The following is a 22,073-nucleotide window of genomic DNA, read 5'->3' as shown; positions in this document are numbered from 1 at the left end:
TGCTTCCACTGCGTGGCTGCCAGCCGCCATCTTTGTTGGCAGTTAATTTGCATATCGCCCTGATTAGCCAATGGGAAGTGTAGCGGAGGTACGGTTAATTACCCTTTTTGTCTTTTATTAGATAGGTTTTTACCCAACAACAAAAGAATAAACATTTTTGAGCATCCTAAAAAACAACAAACAAACAAACAAAACCCCACATATTAGGGTAAATGATATTCTATACCATAAAACAAACCTCAACAAAATAAAATAATTGAAACCATAGCTTGTGTTTTCCTACCATAACAGTATCAAACTAGAAATCAATAATTTAAAGATAACAAAAAATATCATTCAAAAAATAGAAAAGAAAAACCACACACTACCCTCATGTAAGTAGATGTAAAAATTCTTAACAAAATATTAACAAATAGAATTTAGCAGCATATAGAAAGAATTCTTCATCATGAACGAAGTGGGGCATATTCAAAAACTGCAAGGCTAGCTTGATACCAAGTATTTTACATCTTGACTTTTTCAGTCCTGGCTGTCATACTGTATTATAGTTTTTCAATGTGTTACTACTATTGGGGGAATGAAATAAAGGGCAATGAGATCTCTATTATTTCTTATACTTGCCTGTGAATCTAGAGTTATCTCAAAATTAAAAGCTTAATTAAAAAATTACTCAACAAGAATACAGACAAAACTTTTTAGATGAATATTTGAAATTTACTTTCAAATGGGTGAAATAAGAGGCCACCATACTAAGAAACTTCCTTTGGTCAAGCAATTGGCAATACTTTTATGCATTGGCATTTATTGATTCAGAAAAGTTGATCAGTAGGCTAAGGTATTTTGGAAATAATAGATGGTACATACCTTTTTAGAGTTTCAAAACACAGTATAAGGGATCTGTGAAGTTCTACAATATAGGGGTTTGTTTAACCCTAAATATTTCCAACTAAATTGACCATAAAACCCACCCACCAACCATCACCTTGTGTCTTTGATTTCCCCAAACACTCTTTAAAAATCTTTGGTTTTATAAATTTCCAGAAACTTACTTGGGAAAATCTGGTCTAAAATGAAAATATTTGTATCTACAAATACAAAGGATTACCTCTAGTCTCCATCTTTTTTGGTCCAATCAATTACATTCCAGAAACTATGAATAATTATCCTTTTCATTTTTACTATTTTGTTTAGGCAGATCAAAGTGATTATTCATTTATTTAAATATAGACTTCAGTAGGGATTTATAGCAGAGCTATAGTTAGACCCAAGGAAAAACATGTGAGCTAGAAGCTTATCTCCAATGCTAAGTATATGGTGAGATGCCACTTTTCTGAAGATAAAACCCATCCAGTTCTTAAAATTCATTAAGGTTACTGCATTTTACAACTTTAGGAACACCATCCAAATTTTATTGTATTGTGATCTAGAGAATAAATTTATCATAAAACATAACTAGTACTCCCTAGGGTTTTGCATTTTTACTGCAGCATAAATCTATCCTCATAAAAACTGAAACCTAAGAAAATAGCTAACATTTATTAAGAGGTTACTAAATGTTAGGCAGTTTAGTATACAGTTTACACACCTTTTATAAACCACATCCTAAGTGGTAAGTTCTATTTATTATCCCCATTATATAGATTAAAAAAATATGTCAAAAAGGCAAAGTCATCTCTTTATAGCAACATAGCTCATAAGTGCCAGAGCTGGAATCTAACATTTAGAAATGTGATCAATATGCTACCATCCTTGGAAGAGATCATTTGAATTCAAGACATGAGACCCTCCCTGAGTGAGTCATTCACCTTCACATAACACATCTTTTTTTATCTATAAAATGGAGATAATTCTCTATCTGTGTCTTGAGTGTTTATGTGAGTATCAAATACAATGTTTGTTAAATGTGGAGAGCCTCTGTTATATTCAATGAAGAATATCTTTGTTAGAATTTATTCAAGGTATTAGAATTTTGTTCTTTTATCAATAATTTTAACTTAAACTATGTTGATTTTTCTTTTTTCCTCCTGTAGTAAATTCAGAATATTGTGATAGTAACCTCACAGTAGGTGGCTTCCCAATAGAATCTTTGAAAGCTTGTGAATTTGGGATTATAACTTTAGTGCATAAATGAGTAAAAGAGAGAGTATTAATAAAAAGGATAAGTTTCATAGGCAAAAATGCTCGCAACATGGCAACTGATCAAGATAAGCAGCATCATTTATATAATCACCAAACACAACTGCAGTTCTATGTATTCCTTCTGAGATTCCATGGGCCATTAGTTTCATAGGTTATTGCTGAATTAGTCTAGTTCTTCTTCTATTAATTAAGATTCACTTGAAAATAGTGGAAGAAAGAAAACCCAAATAATTTTAAAAGGATAAGATGTTCATTTTGCTCTCACGAAACAACACAGAGGTTAATAATCCAGGACTGGTAGTGCAATTCTACCATCCTCAACTCCCAGCTAGCTCTAGACCTTTGTTCTAATATCTTCATCTTAGTTAGTAGGAAGAGCAGAATGTGGGAAGAGGAGTGCATGCTCATTCCTATTTAAAGGCATAAGTGAGAAGTGTCTGTTATCAACTCTGTTTTATCTCTATAGCCAAATAGGCATGGCCACACTTAGCTATAAAGGCAAACTGGAAAACGTAATCTCCAGCCAGCCATGTACCCTACTACATTTAGGATATTCATTATTGGGAAAAAGAAGAAAAATTAGTAATATTATGGAAAAATGGCAGTTTCTTACACAATCCTCTTTCCTAGTGTTTGAAATAGGTGCAATTAAAGTCAAGAACTCTTACCCAGCAGTCTGTTTACTAAGTGTCAAATACAAAAACTTTATTTATTTATTTTTTAAATATATTTTATTGATTTTTCACAGAGAGGAAGGGAGAGGAATAGAGAGTTAGAAACATCGATGAGAGAGAAACATCGATCAGCTGCTTCCTGCACACCTCCTACTGGGGATGTGCCCGCAACCGAGGTACATGCCCTTGAACGGCATCGAACCTGGGACCTTTCAGTCCACAGGCCTACGTTCTATCCACTGAGCCAAACCAGTTAGGGCAATACAAAAACTTTAAATATATCATGGTAAATGAAGTGTCAACATATTCTTTTACTCCAGACATTCCAAGTTATTAAACTTGTAAACATTTATTATATAACTTAGGGAAGTGATGGCGAACCTATGACACGTGTCGGAGGTGACACGCGAACTCATTTGTTTGGTTGATTTTTCTTTGTTAAATGGCATTTAAATATATAAAATAAATATCAAAAATATAAGTCTTTGTTTTACTATGGCTGAAAATATCAAAAAATGTCTATATGTGACATGGCACCAGAGTTAAGTTAGGGTTTTTCAAAATGCTGACACACCGAGCTCAAAAGGTTCGCCATCACTGACTTAGGGAATTGGAATATATTAGAGTAACATGCCAGAATGTTAGGAACTTAATATTTGTGTCCCCTTCAAATTCCTATGTTGAAATCCTATGCCCCAATGTGATGGTATTGGAAGGTGGACCTTTGCAATTTTATTAGGATTATATGAGGTCATGAGGATGCCACTGTCATGAATAGAATGGGTGCCATTATAGTAGTACCACAGAGGTCAGCTGTCCACCATGTAAGAAGTCACTGTGATCCAAAAGTCAGCACCTTATAAGTTGAAAGAGGACCCTCACCAGAACTTGACCATCATGGCTCCTACTCTCAGACCGTCAGCCTCCAGAATTGTGAGAAATAAATGTCTGCTGTTTATAAGTCACCTAGTTATGCTACTTTGCTTTAGTAGCCCAAACTGACTAAGACATAGGAGCTGTAACAAACCACCAAATCTTAGTGGCCTAACCTAATAAAAATCATTCAATTTCTTATTCACACATGTTTAGTTTAGATATTAATATTTGGTGAGTGGTCTTTCACATGGACACTTCACTGACTCTACTATCCCCCAGGTCTCTGATGGATCTTCTACATCTTCTTGGGAGACAAGGGAGCAGGGTGTTTACAGGCTCCTACAGAAGGAATATATGGGTCAAGCCTGCAAGTGACTACCTCCCTTCTGCCCACATTCCACCAGCCACAATACATTCACAGGACCACACCTCAACATGCAGTTAGCTGTGCATCCAGGAGTTTGAGGAAATGGGTTTCATGAACATACTGAATGAATGTGTTGGATCTTTCTGTTTGAAAATTTCAGTATTTTCCCCTCCAGGATCCAGTAATTGATAGGGGTTTTAGTTTGGGGCTCGGATACCTCATTTACATTCTAGCCCCAATTCTTGGTTGAAAAAAAGATAACTTATTTTTCTCTCACATGACATTGCTTTTATTTTCCCTTCTTTCTACTTATTCAATATTTTTTCACTTATCCAATTTTTCACCAAATAGAAAAAGGCCATGGAATTCTGTTTTTATTAGCCAGTATGTATTCTTCTTTCCCACTGGCATCTCCCAAAGTGCATTTCATAAATTGTGGTGAATAATTGTTTTTATTAACATGCTTTGTTTGATTGAAAATTCACTTATCTCTTTTCTCCTATCATCTCCTCCATGCTGAGCAACATCACAGATATCTTTCCTACAAGCTGCTTAGGCCTTTCTCTATATACAGTCAAGTATCCCATCAGGAGGATTTTGAGAGAATGGTCTATTGAATAAAAACATGAGCCAGCTTCAGACATTATCCATCTTCGTCACAAACCTTGGAATGTTATGGACACGTTTCAAAACATTTTAGCTTAACTGATTTTAAAGTTGTGTTAGCCACTGGAGCTCCATGTTTTAGAAAGAGAAATAAATATCCCATGTTTGTTTACTCAGCAAACATTTATAAAGCATCTACAGTGTGTAGGCACTTTGCAAAACATTAGGAATACCCATGAATATGATGCAGGTCCCTCTCTTTTGGAACTTACAGTCTAATTAAGAACTGAACCATGAATAAGTAATTGTAATCTAAAGGGTTACAATTTAATAATTTAATAAATGATTAAAAAAGGGAAGTATAAATGTTATTAAATAGGGGGGCCTACCCAAGTGTTCACTGTCAGATCCTCAAGGATGTGTTGAAGCAGATCAGGGAAAGTGCTAAAAAGAAAAGGGGGAAAGTTACAAATGCTTTCTAATACCCTAACAAAATAGTCTTAATAACTTGACAATGTCATACAGCTAATAGGCTGCAAAACTGGATCATCAACAGGGGAGGTCATGTCCCCAAGTCTTCCAAATACAGTGTCCTAATTTTAAAGGAAGCAGAGAGTCAAGGTTAAGAGTCAGACTACCGGGGATAAAATCCTCATACCACCTCTTACTAGCCAGATGACTTTTGGTAAGTTTAACTTATCTTTACTTAGAGTCCTTCATTAACAAAGTGAAGATAAAAACAATACCTACTTCATGTGTTGTTAAAAAGATTGCACGAGTTAACATTGAAAATTACTTAGAACAGTCTCTGTAATAGGAAAATTTCATTAAATAATAAAGTCACTCTTGCATGCTGCTGCACTAATTTTCTAGCTCCATATAGAAAACAAATTTTAAATGGAGTAGACTAGTGTTTGAGACCTCCAGGGGGGGGGGGGGGGGGGGAATTGTTTCAGAAAAGCATTAGTCCTAAATTGAACTGATAGACAAAATGTAACAAAATGATAGTACTTTCTACTTAGAATTGCTTTTTAAAAGCAACCTCTGAGATAAAATTATAGCCTTCTACAGATTTTTAAAATTCAGTGAGGAAATGAAATTTGACAGAAACAAAAATTGGTTTTATGGAGATGAACATCTGGCCTTATACACTGGTGGCACTACCAAAGGATTCTAGCCTTCTCTATGTTTTGTGACAGGAATATGATTGATCCAGCTAATTGTATGCCATCTGAAGTCCTGTAATAGGAAGCTTCTAAAGTACTCATCCAGCCCTGGACTCTGTGGCTCAGTTGGTTGAGCATCGTCCCATGCAATGAAAGGTCGCTGGTTCGATTCCCAGTCAGGGCACATGCCTGGTTTGCAGGCTCAATCCCCAGTAGGGGGTGTGCAGGAAATAGCCCATCAATGTTTCTTTCTTTCTCTCTCTCTCTCTCTCTCTCTCTTTCTCTCTCTCTCTCTCCCTCTCCTTTCCTCTCTCTTTCTAAAAAATCAATAAAAAACAGTAACAAATTTTAAAGTACTCATCCAAAGGAAGAGGAAGAGTGGGAACCACCATGATAGGGCTTTCTCTACCCTGATCAAGTATATTATAGAAAACTGTTCTGGATCAGAAGCCTCAGTTTTTTCAGAAAAAAAAATAAGGAAAACAAGGTACTGTTGAAACTAGAAAAAAATAGAAAAGAATATTGTCATCTTTATAGAGTTATTATGAGGATTAAGTTTCATAAGAACATAAGGGAACACTTAGCCCTAATGCCTACCACCCAGAAGTTGAAAGTACAGTAATAGCAGTAATTTGTTGCCATATGGTAATTAAGTAGTAACAAAGGAAAATAGAAAATGTATGAGTCATACTTCATTTATAATTAAATTATGAAGATGAGGCTTTGTCATAAGGAAGACACTATTTGAAATTGAAGATTGATAAAAGAAAACCCATCTGTGAAAAATTCAGGTATTTTCAAGTGATTTTAATCAAAATGTCTTACAAATAATTATCCTTATTTTAATACAAATAAAATCTTTATTATGTTTTCCTGCAACTAACTTTACTTAACACTAATTTTTTAACCATGGACTACATATGCTCTTATTATACATTCATAGCAATAATCCCTATATGCAAATTTATAGAAATGAAAGATAAAAACAAAGTAGTCTAATGAGAAAAACACGGGATTTGAAATGAGAAGACTGAGGATATAGCTTTGGTATTAGCCATTCGGAAGACATGTGACCTTTAATATGTCATCTAGATTACCCAAGTCAGTATCTTCATCTGCAGTATAAGCATGCTCATACTTACTCTATCTCCCTATGTGAGGAACATACAATAGTGTGCTGGAGCTGATATATCTGCTGTGAGAACTGGGAGCATCTTTTCCCAACTCTTTACTCAATGACATTAAGTTGGTACTTTGAAATTAACAATCATGGAATATCTACACCATGAAAATTGACAGGTGCTACCAATCAAAATATTCTCCATATAACCCCCCCCGCCATTTCTCCTCTGAGATTTAGTTATTAATCTCTTGCTAGTACACTACTGGGAATGTCTAATGAGAAAATGTGCCTGAAAGTGTTTTGTGAACTATAACATGTAATGCAAATATGCTATAATAGTCATTATGAAAAATTATAGATATGGAATCTATGACTTGCATATTGATATCATTAAATGATCTTGCCTAATTAAAAGCAAAGATATAAATGAGATAGGGTACATTTAAATGATTTAATTGACTTGTATATTATAGAAATGGCCTATCAAATCAAACCAATGAAGGGTTGTTACACAGAACCTTAGAAAAGGTACTTAACCATCTGTTTGCCTGGGACTCATATGGGCTTTCTGAGGACCAGGACAAGCTATATAATTTGTAGGTCCCAGTGTGAAATGAAAACATTGTGCACCTTGTTAGAAAATTATTAAGAATTTCAAGATAGCAATAGCAGATCATTAAATCAAATATGGGCAGTCTGGGTAGGGGACACTCAGTTGCATGCTTATGAAACTGGCCTACCTAGGACATAGGACTTTCAGTGCAAAAAACAAACAGAGACTAGAATGGTTAGTTATCCTACCTTTGCTTCAAAAAACAGCATTAATATATTATTAATGTTTTAGCACACCTAATGAAATACACCAAAGATATACCAAGTACTATCAATTCAATCATAAGTAAAGAACAGGAAGAGAATATGACTAAAATAACACATCCTATATAATAAAAGCATAATATGCAAATCAACCGAACAGCCGAACGACCGGTGGAATGACTGGTCGCTCACTGACCACCAGGGGGCAGATGCTCAACGCAGGAGCTGCTCCCAGCCCACAGGCCCGAGGCCACTCAAAGCAGGTTCCAGCAGCGCCCCCCACCCCCCGCCCCTGATCGCCCTGCAGAGGGAGGTGACCAGCGGCAGTGGTGGAGGCGGGCAAGACCCTCAATTGCCCCGCTGGTTGTCCCACAGATGGGCCCTGATCGCTGGCCAAGCCTAGTGACCCTACCCATGCACGAATTCCATGCACAGGGCCTTTAGTATAGCTATAAAGATCTTTGCTTGTTTCAGTCTGTACAAAGTGTACTAAATGACTGCTGTGTGTTTCAATATTCCCAAGTCTTTCCAAACACACAAATCTAATCTTAGAATACAGAAAGCCATTATAAAATTTTACCTTAAAACAGATTTCAGATACATTTTAAATGAAGAAAATGGACCATAATTCTTGATGTGTAAGATCATTCTATAGGTATGTTTATAAACTGAGAATAAGATCTATGAATATTTAAAAAAATCACTGGAGGATGTAATTATACATATATACTGTGCATTTATAATATGTATGTAAAGAAAAAGCTTAGACATGTGCACACATACACAATGCACACACACAAACATGGAGGCTACCTAGAGGAGAAATTAATCTGGTGTTTAAAATAATAAACAATTTAAGGTGATAACACATGAAGTAGTCCTGTTGCTCTCCTTTATTGCATTTATGGAGAAGACTGTGACTAATTCTGATGGACTCAACCGTTGTCTTTGTGCAAACAATGAAGCTAATTAGAGCAGTAGTTCTCCAACTTAGTGCATATTAGAATCACCTTGAAGACTTCCTACTGACATTTTGATCCATTATTTTCTAGTAGGGTCAGTATATTTGCATTTCTAACAAATTTACAGGTGATATTTCTGGCTTTAGGATCATACTTTTGATGACCCCAGAATTTGTGACGCTTTTGAGATCTCCACTATCATCTAACACATTATTATATGGGAGGAAACAATCACCAACCACTACATTTACTTCATTGCTCTGTTTCCACCATTGAAAGAATTTCCTGAGTCAAATTAAAAGTATTTTCTAACAAACATAAATGCTAATTAATTACATTTATGGCTGTAGAGCTGCCACTTTATTTTATAAAGCTTGAATTGGATTGAAAATTAATGCTTCCATTATACCTAAGGACTAGCTTAGATCCAAAATCTTATTTTGATCTATAATATTTCTGCTGCAAGGAATTTAAATTACAAGCCTTTTAAAAGTACTCAGCCATCAAATTCAACCTCCTAAAATGATTGTGTGTAACCTTGTGAGGCTATGCACTTAGATTCTGAATTAAGTTGCACATTAGGAGAGTATATTAGGGGGAATGTAGCCAGTGGGTCTAACAGTCACTTCTCTTCAATCTTCAGACACATTAATGTACATTTTTGTATCTTATTTTTGGTTTCTGTTCTGCAATTAAGTCTCTGGAACTCCATGAAATGTTATAATTGGTTAGAGATGGACTTAAAATAAAATTAACTCAAATAAATTAAATGTACTGTGTTCTGAAGATTTAACTACGTACTTTTTTACATTCCCAATAGGCAAGATAAAGTGCAACATTTAAAATCCAGCTTCCTAGAAAGGAGCATACTGAATAACATAAGATGACGTGTGAAAATATCCATCCAGCACCTGGTACTTAGTAGTTCCTCAATTTTTAAACATCATTTTCAAGAGTCTTCTTTGGAACAGTTATCAGTATGAACATATTTCAAGGCAGAAGTGCGTGATGTGGAATTTTAAAGGCAGAAGCATTTTTGGACTGTCAGAACATAAAAGGAAAAAATTTCAAGTGAAGGAAATAATATATTCAGATAAATAATCTATATATATAAAAGACTAAGTGACCCATTGTACGTCTGTCTGACTGGCTGGTACATATGACGCACACTGGCAATTTAAAAATAAACATTGACTCTCCCATGCACGATACATATAAAGCTCTTGCTGGTGCCAATCGCGTGCATGTGTTTCTATCTGTCATTGTCATTCATGAATTTGGTTGACACTTCCATTATAGAGAAAGAGCAAATAGCAATATTAAAATATTTCTTCTAATTAATTTCCTTTCAATATGCTTGAATCCGTGCACCGGCTACTAGTATACTAGTATTCAGTAAAGTTTTTAAAGTGTGTGTTCAAGTTTAGAGGAGGGAGAGCAATTTAGCCTAAATTGGTGAATTTAAACCCTAGTTGCACATTAAAATCACGTGGCGTGTTTTGAAAACTCCAGGTGCCTGAGCCCCACTCTATACCAATTAAATCTGAATCTCCAGGGATCAGAGATAGGCATCTATATTAAAAGACAAAGGAATGAACTCGAACACTCTCAGAGCACTATTGGGAAAGAAATGAAAGAGAAAGAGATGGATTGACAAGTTGAAGTTTTCTATTGTTATCATCAACCTGAAACTGTGTTTATGAACTTCCCATAAGAATGTAGCATGCGGATTTGAAGGCATAACACATGTCACCATCCTTCACAAAGAGGTTTGAGCCATTTTGGTATCTGTGACTGCTAACAAGGTCCCTGCTGGCTTATTAGATTTTCTATCCACTGGGAATCCTTGGACAAGAGAGAGGCAATAAAACAGTCTGCACCTCGCTGTTAATGGGTGAAAATAGCAAGTCAATAAATTCACTTCATAGTACATAGGAAAAGAGGTTCCTGAGGTATGTCAGCAAGTTGGTACAGACACAACCCAACTCTAGTGTACAAAAAAACCCACAGGTTTTGAAATCCATGAGATTTCAAATCCAATTCCTTGATTTCCTCTACTACTAGCTTGAATTTAGATGTGTTATTTAACTTTGGTAAACTTAAGTTTTCTCATCTGCAAAATTGGGAAAATAATAATATTTATATCACAAGTGGTCCTGGGATTCAAATGAGATCACATACAGTAGAGATATTTGAAAAGCTTGCCGTGTGAATTATTACTACACACATGATGCCAAAAATTTCCTCTTCGACTTGCTCTTCAAAAAGAGAATAAAATCTCAGCAAGAGAAGCTACTGATTTGGTGTAGACATTTCTTATTTTCCCAAGATGATTTATCATCCAAAAAATAAATTGTGTAAAGAAGTAAAAGAGAAAACAGTTTATTCACATTTTTATATTATTCCCATCCATGACATTTTCTCTATTTTGTCACTTAAATACCAGAGTAGAGTGAAGGACCCTTATAGACTTTATGGGGAGAAATGTATCTTTCCTTCCCAATCTCTATAGATTGTGTAAGGACTAATAAGTATTTAATATTTGGTTTTCTTTTAAATACAAAGATAGCCTTAACCGGTTTGGCTCAGTGGATAGAGCATCAGCCTGCGGACTGAAGGGTCCCAGGTTCGATTCTGGTCAAGGGCATGTACCTTGGTTGCGGGCACATCCCCAGTAGGGAGTGTGCAGGAGGCAGCTGATCAATGTTTCTCTCTCATCGATGTTTCTAACTCTCTATTCCTCTCTGTAAAAAATCAATTAAATATATTTTAAAAAAATAAAAGTAAAAAAATAAAAAATAAAAATCATCATTCTCCCCTTTAAAAAAATAAATACAAAGATATACAAGGCTCTTTAAAATATATATATGTATATATTTAATTTCAGAGAAGAGGAAGGGAGAGGGAGAGAGAGAAATATCAATTAAGAGAGAGAATCACTGGTTAGCTGCCTTCTGCATGCCTCACACTGGGGATCAAGCCCACAACCCGGATATGTGCCCTGACCAGGAATCAAACTGTAACCTCCTGGTTCATAGCTCAATGCTCAAACACTGAGCCACACCAGCGGGCATGATGTAATAGTTTTTTTGAAAAGTATTTCAAGAACAACATATAACATTTATGCATAATTCTGTGGGAAAATAAAATAAAACATGAAATTACATGAAAAAAGGAATCCCCCCCAAAAATTCAGATATAATAAAGTTATTTTAATATGAACGATGGATAATAAGATACATTTTCTAAAAGTGATATTAAGTTCTTAGTTTTAAATTTACACTTTTTGTAATATCCCTGAAATTTTATCCTCCAAAACTATTTATAATTATGATTAAAACAATTTGGAATCCACTTAAAATTACATGAGAGCATATATAAAATGTAGTTTTAAATTTTCATTTGGTGCTACTCAAGAATAAAAGCTTGAAGACCATTGCTCTATGGAACTTTGCCCTCCATGATATGTGATTTATTGCTACATAGTAAAGGCAGTAACCATGCACTTAAGAGCTTAAGCTCTAGAACAGTGGTTCTCAACCTTCTGGCCCTTTAAATACAGTTCCTCATGTTGTGACCCAACCATAAAATTATTTTCGTTGCTACTGTTATGAATCATAATGTAAATATCTGATATGCAGGATGGTCTTAGGCGACCCCTTTGAAAGGGTCGTTTGACCGCCAAAGGGGTCGCGACCCACAGGTTGAGAATCGCTGTTCTAGAATAAAACAGGCTTGTGTTCCAACCTTCACTCTTTTTATTTGTTTTGTAATCTTAGACAAGTTACTTGACCTCTCTAAACCCCCTTTTAAAGTCTATATAATGGAGATAATGAAGGATCATTCTGAAGGTTATGTAAATCAATCATGTCAAACTCTTAGAAAAATTTCTGAACATAGTGAGTGTCAATCATAAAAGTTGTCATAGACAAGCAAATTCAGATGGAAGTGATTGTCCTTAGGCTACTAGTAAGTTTCCTGAGGGGCCAGGGCTTAGTATGATCTCTAAGAATGAATTCAAACAGCTCAAAAGGAGGGGATAATAAGTCACCAGCTGAAGGGGCAGAAATACTGTGGGCCACAAAGCATTAAATGTAAAAGTCAAGAGCTATACCTTTAAAAATGAAGAGGTAGATTACAAAATAATTCTAATTGCATGAAATGTAGTTAGACCTCCCCTGTCCAAATTGTGGTGCCTTTACTGTGTCTATCCTCCATCATCACCATATTGTTTCTGCTTGCTTGATTTTTCTAAATTCTGAAATTCAATAATATGCCCTTGGCCATGTTCCCTCAACTGGGTTCCAGTGTAGAATTTAACTTCCTTCTGACTTGAGTTCTGCTTATGTTTTATGTTTTGTCTGAATGGACTCAAATAATATCTTACTCGACCTCTTCCCAGTGAGTGGGTGAGAAAGAATATAAAATACCAAGACCTCTAATGTTGAAGCTTAACTGAAATAAGTTAAAATCCCAACTCTACCACTACCTCTGTAGCCTTGGGAAACTCAGCTCTTCTCTGAGCTTCAGTTTTCTCTTATTTACAGTGGGGATAATAATTTATAATTGATAGGGTTGCTGCAGATTGGTGGACATATATCACAAAAAATGCATTTAGCCCAATTAACATTCAGAAAATAATAGCTCTTATTAAAATTATTATTCCCACTATTAGTATTCCTGATGCAATGGATGGAACAATTTCATCGCGTTCTGATGAACTTTGAAATGAGTATTTTGCAAAGCAAAGACATTCTGACCTGATGCCCGCAGACCGTTGACAATGCATAGTGATGTGGAAGGTCACAAATATTATATTTTCTCTGAAACCAGAAAACAAAATTTAAAGTAGCCAGAACTGGTATGCAAAAGGACAAATAACAGGCTAAAACGATGTGCTCTAAGTATTGTTACAGACTGAAGTGAAAATCACTATGCTGATTATCATTAATAAGGTCTTGCTACTTTTCAGTATCTAAAGGAGGAATAATAAGCAGAAGCAACAGGAAGGACCACAATTTGGCTCTACCTATTTCATCTGATTAACAGTTCTTTGTACCCAGATTAATACCAATCAATTCCAGGAAGATGTATTAAATAAATACTCACTGGGTATTCAGAATGTAAAGAATCCCAATACAGAATGAATTTTATTATTATTTTATGACTTTGAATTAAGCTTTCACTTCTAATTATAAAACAAATGAAATAATCACTTTTCAATCATTAAGGCAAACTAACTTTCCCCCCCCAATTTTCTTTTTACCAACAGGATTTGCAAGTCCAGTTACTGGGATAGCAAATGCCTCTCAAAGCACTATGCACAATGCCTTGCACATCTATATGAATGGAACGATGTCTCTGGTCCCGTCATCTGCCAACGATCCCATTTTCCTTCTTCACCATTCATTTATTGACAGGTTGGTGGACACTTCTTTATAAGTCGTGTGCATATTAGTGTGAAACGTAGTGTGACGTTAGCTGTTACTTAAAAGCTAAGGGGCCGTGGTGGTCTCTTTTCTCAGAGCAGGTTCTTCCAGAAACAGAACTTAAACTAAGGATTTGAATGTTTTATGAAAATGTTTTATTACAGACCAACCAGTATGAGAAAGAGTAAAGCAGGTAAGAAGGAGGAAGAGTACAATTTCAGTTGAAGTCCCAGACTCAACCAGATCATGGTAGAGTATGAAGTATCCCCTCAGATTGTCTTGCTTTAAGACAAAGGGACTGAGTTTTTGTATTCCCATATTTAAGAACCTTTGGTACAGGTTGCCATGAGGTAGGAGCAGTAAAGCTCCCGGGTACTAGCTAATTCCAGGCAGGCTAAAGGCTTCAGCGTCCAATGGTCATCTTCTAAAGGTTCTGGTGGAAGTGGTTAGGATTAAAGCATGTAGAGTCAGGAAGGTGGGCACATAGCACTGGTGCAAACCTATCTGACACCATCTGGACAGGGTACTAATCTGCTATTTGTCACATATACATATGCTTTTTTTTCTCTCTCTCTTTCTGATAATGTATTGTTATTTCTTCATTTCCAACCTCAGACCTTCACATATAAGCAGATACAGTCTTTGATCTCAAACACTGGCCTGAGCATTATATGAGCAGTTCTCCAGATAGGATGCACTATGGCCCAACCATCCTGTTTAATGTGACTTAATTCTCCCATAGTTTTTTTTTTTCTCCCTTATTAACCTTCTCCCGTGATAGCAGAAAAGAAAGTAGGTAGAGAATGGTCAGCTCTCTTTTTCTAGAATTCAAGAAGAGAAAAGATAATAAAGCATCAAATTATGACAGACAAATGTAAGGCTCTTTTTTTTGTCCCTTCTAAGGTACTTTTCTTGCAACAGCTAATGAATTAAAGGCACAGATTTATACCTACCATGAAAATAATGCTGCCATTTCCTTCATAAGTATAACAGTTTCTATTTTTTCCTGTTGTAAAAATAAGGAAACCGAAACTGAAAACTAAAATTTTACTCGTCACCATTTCCACCTCACTCTTGTTCCTAGGAATGTGGATATAATATCAAATAAGAAAGTGACCATTAGCCTGGAAGATTATGAGAAAAATTTTTATTGCCTCTATGGTCACTCTAATATTACAGAATTTCATTAATATCCCAAGTCCAGTTTTGTTCAGAAAACATTTTAAGAAAGTGTATAAACACCAAAATTATGATAGTAATATAATACTATAACCACCCATACCCATATATAAAGAAGGGAGGGAAAGGGTTGAATAAACATCTTACCAGAAAAGATAGCTTGAACTCTTTTTACTGAGTCATTTTTACATTGTACTGTCTTGGAGAGTTTTGGGCATTTTTTAATCTTTAGTGTTATCTCATGAACTTTAAAGAATTCTAGATTTCCTAGACACTTTGATGCCCTAAGCAAGGAATCACAAACTATGGTTTATGGGTCAAATCTATGTTTTACCTTCTTTGTAAATAAAGTTTTATTGGAGGATAGCAGCAGCATTTATTTACATACTAGAGGCCCGGTGCACGAATTCATGCACTGGTGGGGCCCCTCGGCCTGGCCAGCAATCGAGGCCTATCAGGGGGCCAGCCCAGTGGGAGGGACTCCAGGAAGTTGGCTGGCCGGGGGGAGGAGCTGTGGGTGGTTGGCTGGCAGGCCCTGCCCCCAATCAGGGTTAGAAGGGTCCATCAGGGACAGAGCTGGCCAGGGGGAGGGACCATGGGCGGTTGGGGCAGGCCCATCATAGCGAGTGGTGGAGCTCCCAGTTGGTTGAACTCCCACCAGGGGACAATTTGCACATTAGCCTTTTATTGTATAGGAGAAGAGAAAAAAATTGACCTTTAGCTAGCCCACCAATTGTATATATATAACTGCTATATACTGAATTCAATATCTGGAAGCATGTTTGTTTAACAGAGATAAAGCCATTATGCAGATATAAGGCTTTTAGATACTATTCCGCCACCTCTGAAAATTAAAAATTTCTGTCCTCCCAGAATTCTTGGTTAAACCTATCTTAATATTAGATATCTGTGTGATTATTAAAATAACTCAAAAATCGCCCGTAGCAAAGTAGTGTCTCATTGAGACCGCACAGCCAAGCCAATGAAGATTCTGTGCATGGAGAGGGGAAAAGGAGCAATATTATAAAGAAGGATAAAGACCTGTGGATACCACAGAATACCGTGGCATCTGAACTTGCCTCCCACGTCTCTTCTCACAGAGACTCATTTCTTCAATCAGAGGTCTATTCACTGCCATTCAATTAGTCACAAATATATTTCTTGAGCACCTACTATGTGCTAAATGTATTTGCCTGAATATTTTACATTCTTTCCTGCCTCCATGCAATGCTTATACTATATTCCAAACCTGAAACATATTTTCCTTGAGTTATCAATTTCTATACAAGCTTCAAGACTAGTTTTAATTTCACCTCCTCCACTAAGTATACCCAGACCATGTCTGTCTATAACCATATCTCCCATTAAAAGTGTGTTGGAACCAGCTTACACAGGCTAGCAAGATCTAATATGTACATCTTTTCCCAACTTTGCTTTAGTGACTTCAAGCTGTAGCTTGAAATCAGCTATGGTAGGAGTATTTATACAATGAAATTGGCAAATGCTACAAATCAAGGCTTTTATTCTGAGAGCTGGTTATTAAAATAATAGCCAACACACCACTGTTCCTATTTATTAACTCACATCACTTCCTCTCTCTACCCTTCATTTTGGACACATAATTCACATTGTTCTTGTTGGTTATGTTACTCATTTGTGTTTTATCTCTTCCACTAATCTGTGAACTACTTAATGGCAGGGCCCATGCCTTTTATTATATTCATTTTTCTCAGTCTTTTGTCTAGTACATAATTAGTAGACATATAATTAATTCTTATCAATAAAGGATTTTTAAAAACATTAGCAAATTACATTTATCACAGCTGCAAAAGGAACTGCGGAGGAGCCATTGTAATTGAAGAAATTATTTTCGCAACTCTTGAAAAGCAAAATGTAATAATCATTCAATGCTATGAACATGTTTTAAGATTTCAGCATGTCTCTAGGCTTTTCGATATGGCTCTAAGCACTGAGGAAACCGAATCATGAGATAGGATCACTGGTCTGAAAAAGCAGTCCAATGGGATATAATCAAGTAAACAACTGTAGTATATTATGATTGCTGCACAGTCATGGAAGATATTCTTAGAAAGTCACATAAAAAGGAGGATAGATGAGCTGAGCCCTTAAGAAGAGGAGGCTTATAAGACAAGGATGGATATTCAAGGTTGGGAAGCACAACTCATAACTCATTAAAACCAATAAGAAAGTGGAAGTATGAGCTGAAGAAGAAAATGGAAGCATGGCATTTAAAACAAGAAAATAAGCCTCAAAGCTCATATGCAGAGAAAGCTAGAAAAATTCCAGTGGACAAATAATCTGCCATCAAAAGGTACCCATGTTGGGCAAATAAAGACAGAAACTAAAAGTGTCTAATAACAACAACAACAAAAACAAAAAGACCAAAACTACATAAACTAAACCAAATTCTCTTTGTCACTTAAAAAAAAAAATCAGAGCATGGATCCTACATAATAATTTAAAATATATTTAAGTTTTCCTATGTTCTAGGCCCTATTCTAAACTCTTTATAAGTTTTGTTTCATGTAATCCATAACAAGTCTACAATGTAGGTTCTAGTATTATTCCTACTTGATAGATTAAAAAGATTACAAGGCCTTGAACATGGAGAATCCCAAACCCTTGCATCTCTCAGTGAGCTTTGGTTTCTAAGCTGCTCTGAAAACCCCATGTTCCTGTCAGCCAAGTATCTAACACATGTTTCTTTACCTGCCACCCAGTTTTGTTTAAAATACAGACAAGAAGTGAAAAATAATCCTTTATATTGTAGGCAAAGGCAATAAGCAATAAACCAAGGAAATAAGGACATCAAAATTGAGAACGCTTTGCTACAGCTTTTAACACATTTTATAACTTTTTTAACTTAAGTATTATAAATCAGGTCAAATAAAATTCACTTTCCTAATTGCGTCCCTTATTAGCAATTTCATATTTTGGAACACACTGACATTTTAAAACAGATTTCAGATGCTCCACAAAATCAACACACATTTTATTATAATATTATGATGCTCTTAACATGAAACATGTTTATAATTGCTATCTTGAATTGAAACAATACAGGTTTTTAAATAAGAATTTCATTGTATAGATACGTCATAATTTAGTAATCACTTATTAAGGGGCATTTTAGTTGTTTCTCTTTTTCTAAACATATATATATACACACATACACGTGTATATACAACTTTGATTTGTGAGTGCAGCTAAAGAACAAATTTTCAACACTGGAACTGAACGGTGTTTATTACATTTAAAGTTGTTAGATATTTCCAAATTGTCTTCCCAAAATGATTGTTCCAGCTATCTTCCCACAACTAATAGAGAATGAAAATGTGTCTGTGACCCTGTACCAGGTGCTATAACCTTGTTAATCTTTGCTACTCTGGGAAGTAGAAAAATATTTATTTGAATTCTTGTTGCTACTCTGGAAAGTAGAAAAATATTCATTTGAATTTCTCTACTTCCTATGTATGTTACAGAATGTGTTTTTTCTAAAATGTCTGTTTAATTTTCCACTATTTTGGATTGGGTTTGTGTGTCTTTTTATTCCTGAGCTGTATAGGCTCCTCATAATTTTCTTCATTGGCCATTTTGTCATAAGTATTCCCAATACTTTATGCAGTTCTTAATTATCTTTTAAAGTTTTAGGGGTATGCTTTTAGCTATTCAGAAGTTGTTTTTATATGGTTCTTTTCATTCAATCTTTTGTTCGTGGCTTCAGAGTTCTTAACTTTTTGTATCTTTATCTACAAAAAGACTGAATTGATCTAAAGCTCCAAGGTCCTTTCTGGACTTTATAATACTCTGGGTAATGTTTTTTGAAAAAAAATGACACTAGAATGCATTAGTACAATTACAGGGCTTGAGCAGATTTTTTAGTGACAGCTTAATCATGCTTTTAGTTATGATTAATAGGTAACTGACAAATAGATGAGACCAATTCATAGTTAAAATTATTTTTCTCTACTATTCAGATTAAGGTCTGACAAGGCCCTCTGTGCTCTTCTCAAGGTTGTAAAATAATACCAAAACTTTCTGGCAAGGAGGGAGTGTTGAGGAGCAATCAATGTAACAAAAAGAATAGGTTGGAGTTTGTTTATTCTTTTTCTCTAAGAAGATCAGATCTGGGCCATGATAAAGACAGAAGCATTTGAAACTTTAAACCAACCTAACAGCACAAGACCCCTCAAGCAAAGCTTGATGTTTTCACAAGGGAATGAAGAGCTTTTATGGCTATAGCTTCCTCAAGAAAGAAGGGGAACATTAGTGCTGAATGGTGCCCTGTAAATAAATGTCAAAGCAATAGAAAGGGGGCTTTGGCAAGATTTCCATTTCCTTGACAGGGCCTAGGTGGACAAAAGCAGGCAGGCCTCTGCATGCTGTGGTCATTCAACGGTTTCAAGGGTGGGGAACGTTCGGCCTGTGCACCATATGAGACCAGCAAAATCATTTGGTCTGGCCCTGCCAAGGCATTAGGGGTGAGTTAATTAAATATTTGACCAAATACAGCAGGGTAATTTTTAAATTAATAATTATTTATGGCCCAGGAATCCTATATAATAAAAGCCTAATATGCTAAGTGTCTGGTCATCTGGTCGGCCATTCAACCAATCAAAGCGTAATATGCTAATGATATGCTAAGGCCACTCAACAGCTCACTATGCCGTGCACTGACCACTGGGGGCAGACAGTTGACCTGTTGACCAGTTGCTATGACATGCACTGACCACCAGGAGGCAGATGCTCCAACCCATTGGTTAGCTTGCTGCTGGGGTCCGGCCGATCGGGACTGAGTGAGATGGGCCAGACACGCCCTGAAGCCTTCCCACGGTCCCTTCCTGGCTGGCCAATCTCCTGCGTCCCTCCCTGGTCCTGATCGTGCACCAGTGGGGTCCCTCGGCCTGGCCTGTGCCCTCTTGCAATCCGGGCTGAGGGACCCCCCACCCCCACCCCTAGTGCAGGAATTTCGTGAACCGGGCCTCTAGTGACATTATAAATATCCAAACAGCCCTTGGCAGAAAAAAAGGTTTCCCAACCGTTTAATTCAACAAACATTAAGTGCCCTCTATGTGTTGTGTGCTGTATTGGGCATGGGGATGCAGCAGTCACTAATACTATTCCTCCCTACCTAATGCCTCCCAGTGTAGGTGTGTAAATAACAAAATGTAACTTCTGCAGTAATAGTGGCTTAACAGGCTAGAGCAGCCGTGGGCAAACTCCGGCCCTCGGGCCGGATCCAGCCCGTTTGAAATGAATAAAACTAAAAAAAAAAAAAAAAGACCGTACCCTTTTATGTAATGATGTTTACTTTGAATTTATATTAGTTCACACAAACACTCCATCCATGCTTTTGTTCCGGCCCTCCGGTCCAGTTTAAGAACCCATTGTGGCCCTCGAGTCAAAAAGTTTGCTCACCCCTGGGCTAGAGTATGTGGGAGCAAGGAATAGTGCACCAAGGAAGTCAGGACCCCAAGAGCAGTCTTTTTCAAGCCTTGTGACTACAGCACCTATCACCACACCTGGCACTGTAGGGATATTCAATGGGTAATCAGTTGTTAGATTCTGTTGTTTGGAACACTCTTATGACTGGCAGCTTTTTGAAGAATGAGTAGGATTTTTGACCTGTGAAGTCTGATAATAAAAACAATTTATAGAAAAGAGAGGCACAGAAGTGTGAGGTTAAAAGAAACTTCAGGAAATTGGCAATAATTAACATGCTACTAAAATGCTAAATACACAGCTGATATTTGAGTGTTTACTATGCACCAAATGCTAAGTGCATTGCAAGCATTTAATACTTAGGCCATCCTACCATTCAAGTGTTGTTATCAACCCCATCTGACGAATAAGTGGACTGAAACAGAGAGGTTAAGTAACATGTCGGGATATGAACCCACACTCTTTATAAAGGATTTAGAGAGAGAAAGGTTTGCATATATATAAACTAGTTCTTATAAAGAGAGTCGAGTATAAGGAACCTTTTTAAAGTACACAATGCTTTTGTTCTTCACTCACTATTTTCTCAGGGCTCTACAATATTGACAGCACCTCATTGGTTGTCCTGTAGCTTTTCTCTCAAGTGCATGGGAATCCCGGTGAGGTCCGAATCTAAAGCAAAAGATTTCCTGGGATGCAAGCCTGCGTCATCCTCGCTGCAGATTAATTACATTTTTTGGAATGACTTCTTGGCTGTATTTGCCACTGAGGCTTCCCCTCTGCTCTGCTCCGCAAGCATCCCCTGGGCCATCCTGCTAAGAAGGCTGCCTGACCCATGCCCACAAGCCAAGTGCCTACTAACTTGGCAGCCCAGAAACAGTCCAGGCAGAAGGCAGGTCCCTGCAGCTTCAGGAACGAACAGCAGATTGCTTGCCTGCTGGGGATTGCGAGGCTGAGCTTGCTCAGAAAGGCAAAAATCCCAGGGTTATGGGAGGGGGTGAGCTCAGAAACCAGAGAAATGTCTGCAAGCCTGCTCTAGGAACCAGACAGATGGCCGAGGAGAATCTGTCTGTTTCTTGGTTTCTTTTCATACTGTTGGGTTGTGGCCAACTTTAAAAATGCTCCCTGTTTGTTTTCTAAAGCAGGTGAATTAATTCCCTAGAACAAGTAGCATTTATGCCATTATAGTCATCCTTATCCAGTCTCACAATTGTTTCTGTTCTTGCTGCTATTATTGAATTGAGTTCTCCCGCCAATCCGTTTTGTTTGGACTTAT

At 36.6% G+C, this 22,073-nt stretch overlaps 1 protein-coding gene across 1 annotated transcript in view; it reads left to right on the top strand.

Moving 5' to 3' along the window:
- Nucleotides 1-22,073, top strand: part of TYR (tyrosinase) — a 76,389-nt gene that overhangs the window by 27,133 nt on the left and 27,183 nt on the right. The window contains exon 4 of the mRNA XM_005879344.2: nucleotides 14,002-14,149. Within this exon, the coding sequence (XP_005879406.1) occupies nucleotides 14,002-14,149 (148 nt within the window). The remainder of the gene's footprint in view (nucleotides 1-14,001; nucleotides 14,150-22,073) is intronic.

Source organism: Myotis brandtii, unplaced genomic scaffold (assembly GCF_000412655.1).
Source record: "Myotis brandtii unplaced genomic scaffold, ASM41265v1 scaffold594, whole genome shotgun sequence".
In the NCBI taxonomy this organism is placed as follows: domain Eukaryota; kingdom Metazoa; phylum Chordata; class Mammalia; order Chiroptera; family Vespertilionidae; genus Myotis; species Myotis brandtii.
Note: the sequence above shows the minus strand (reverse complement) of the source record. Positions and strands in the feature narration are given on the sequence as shown.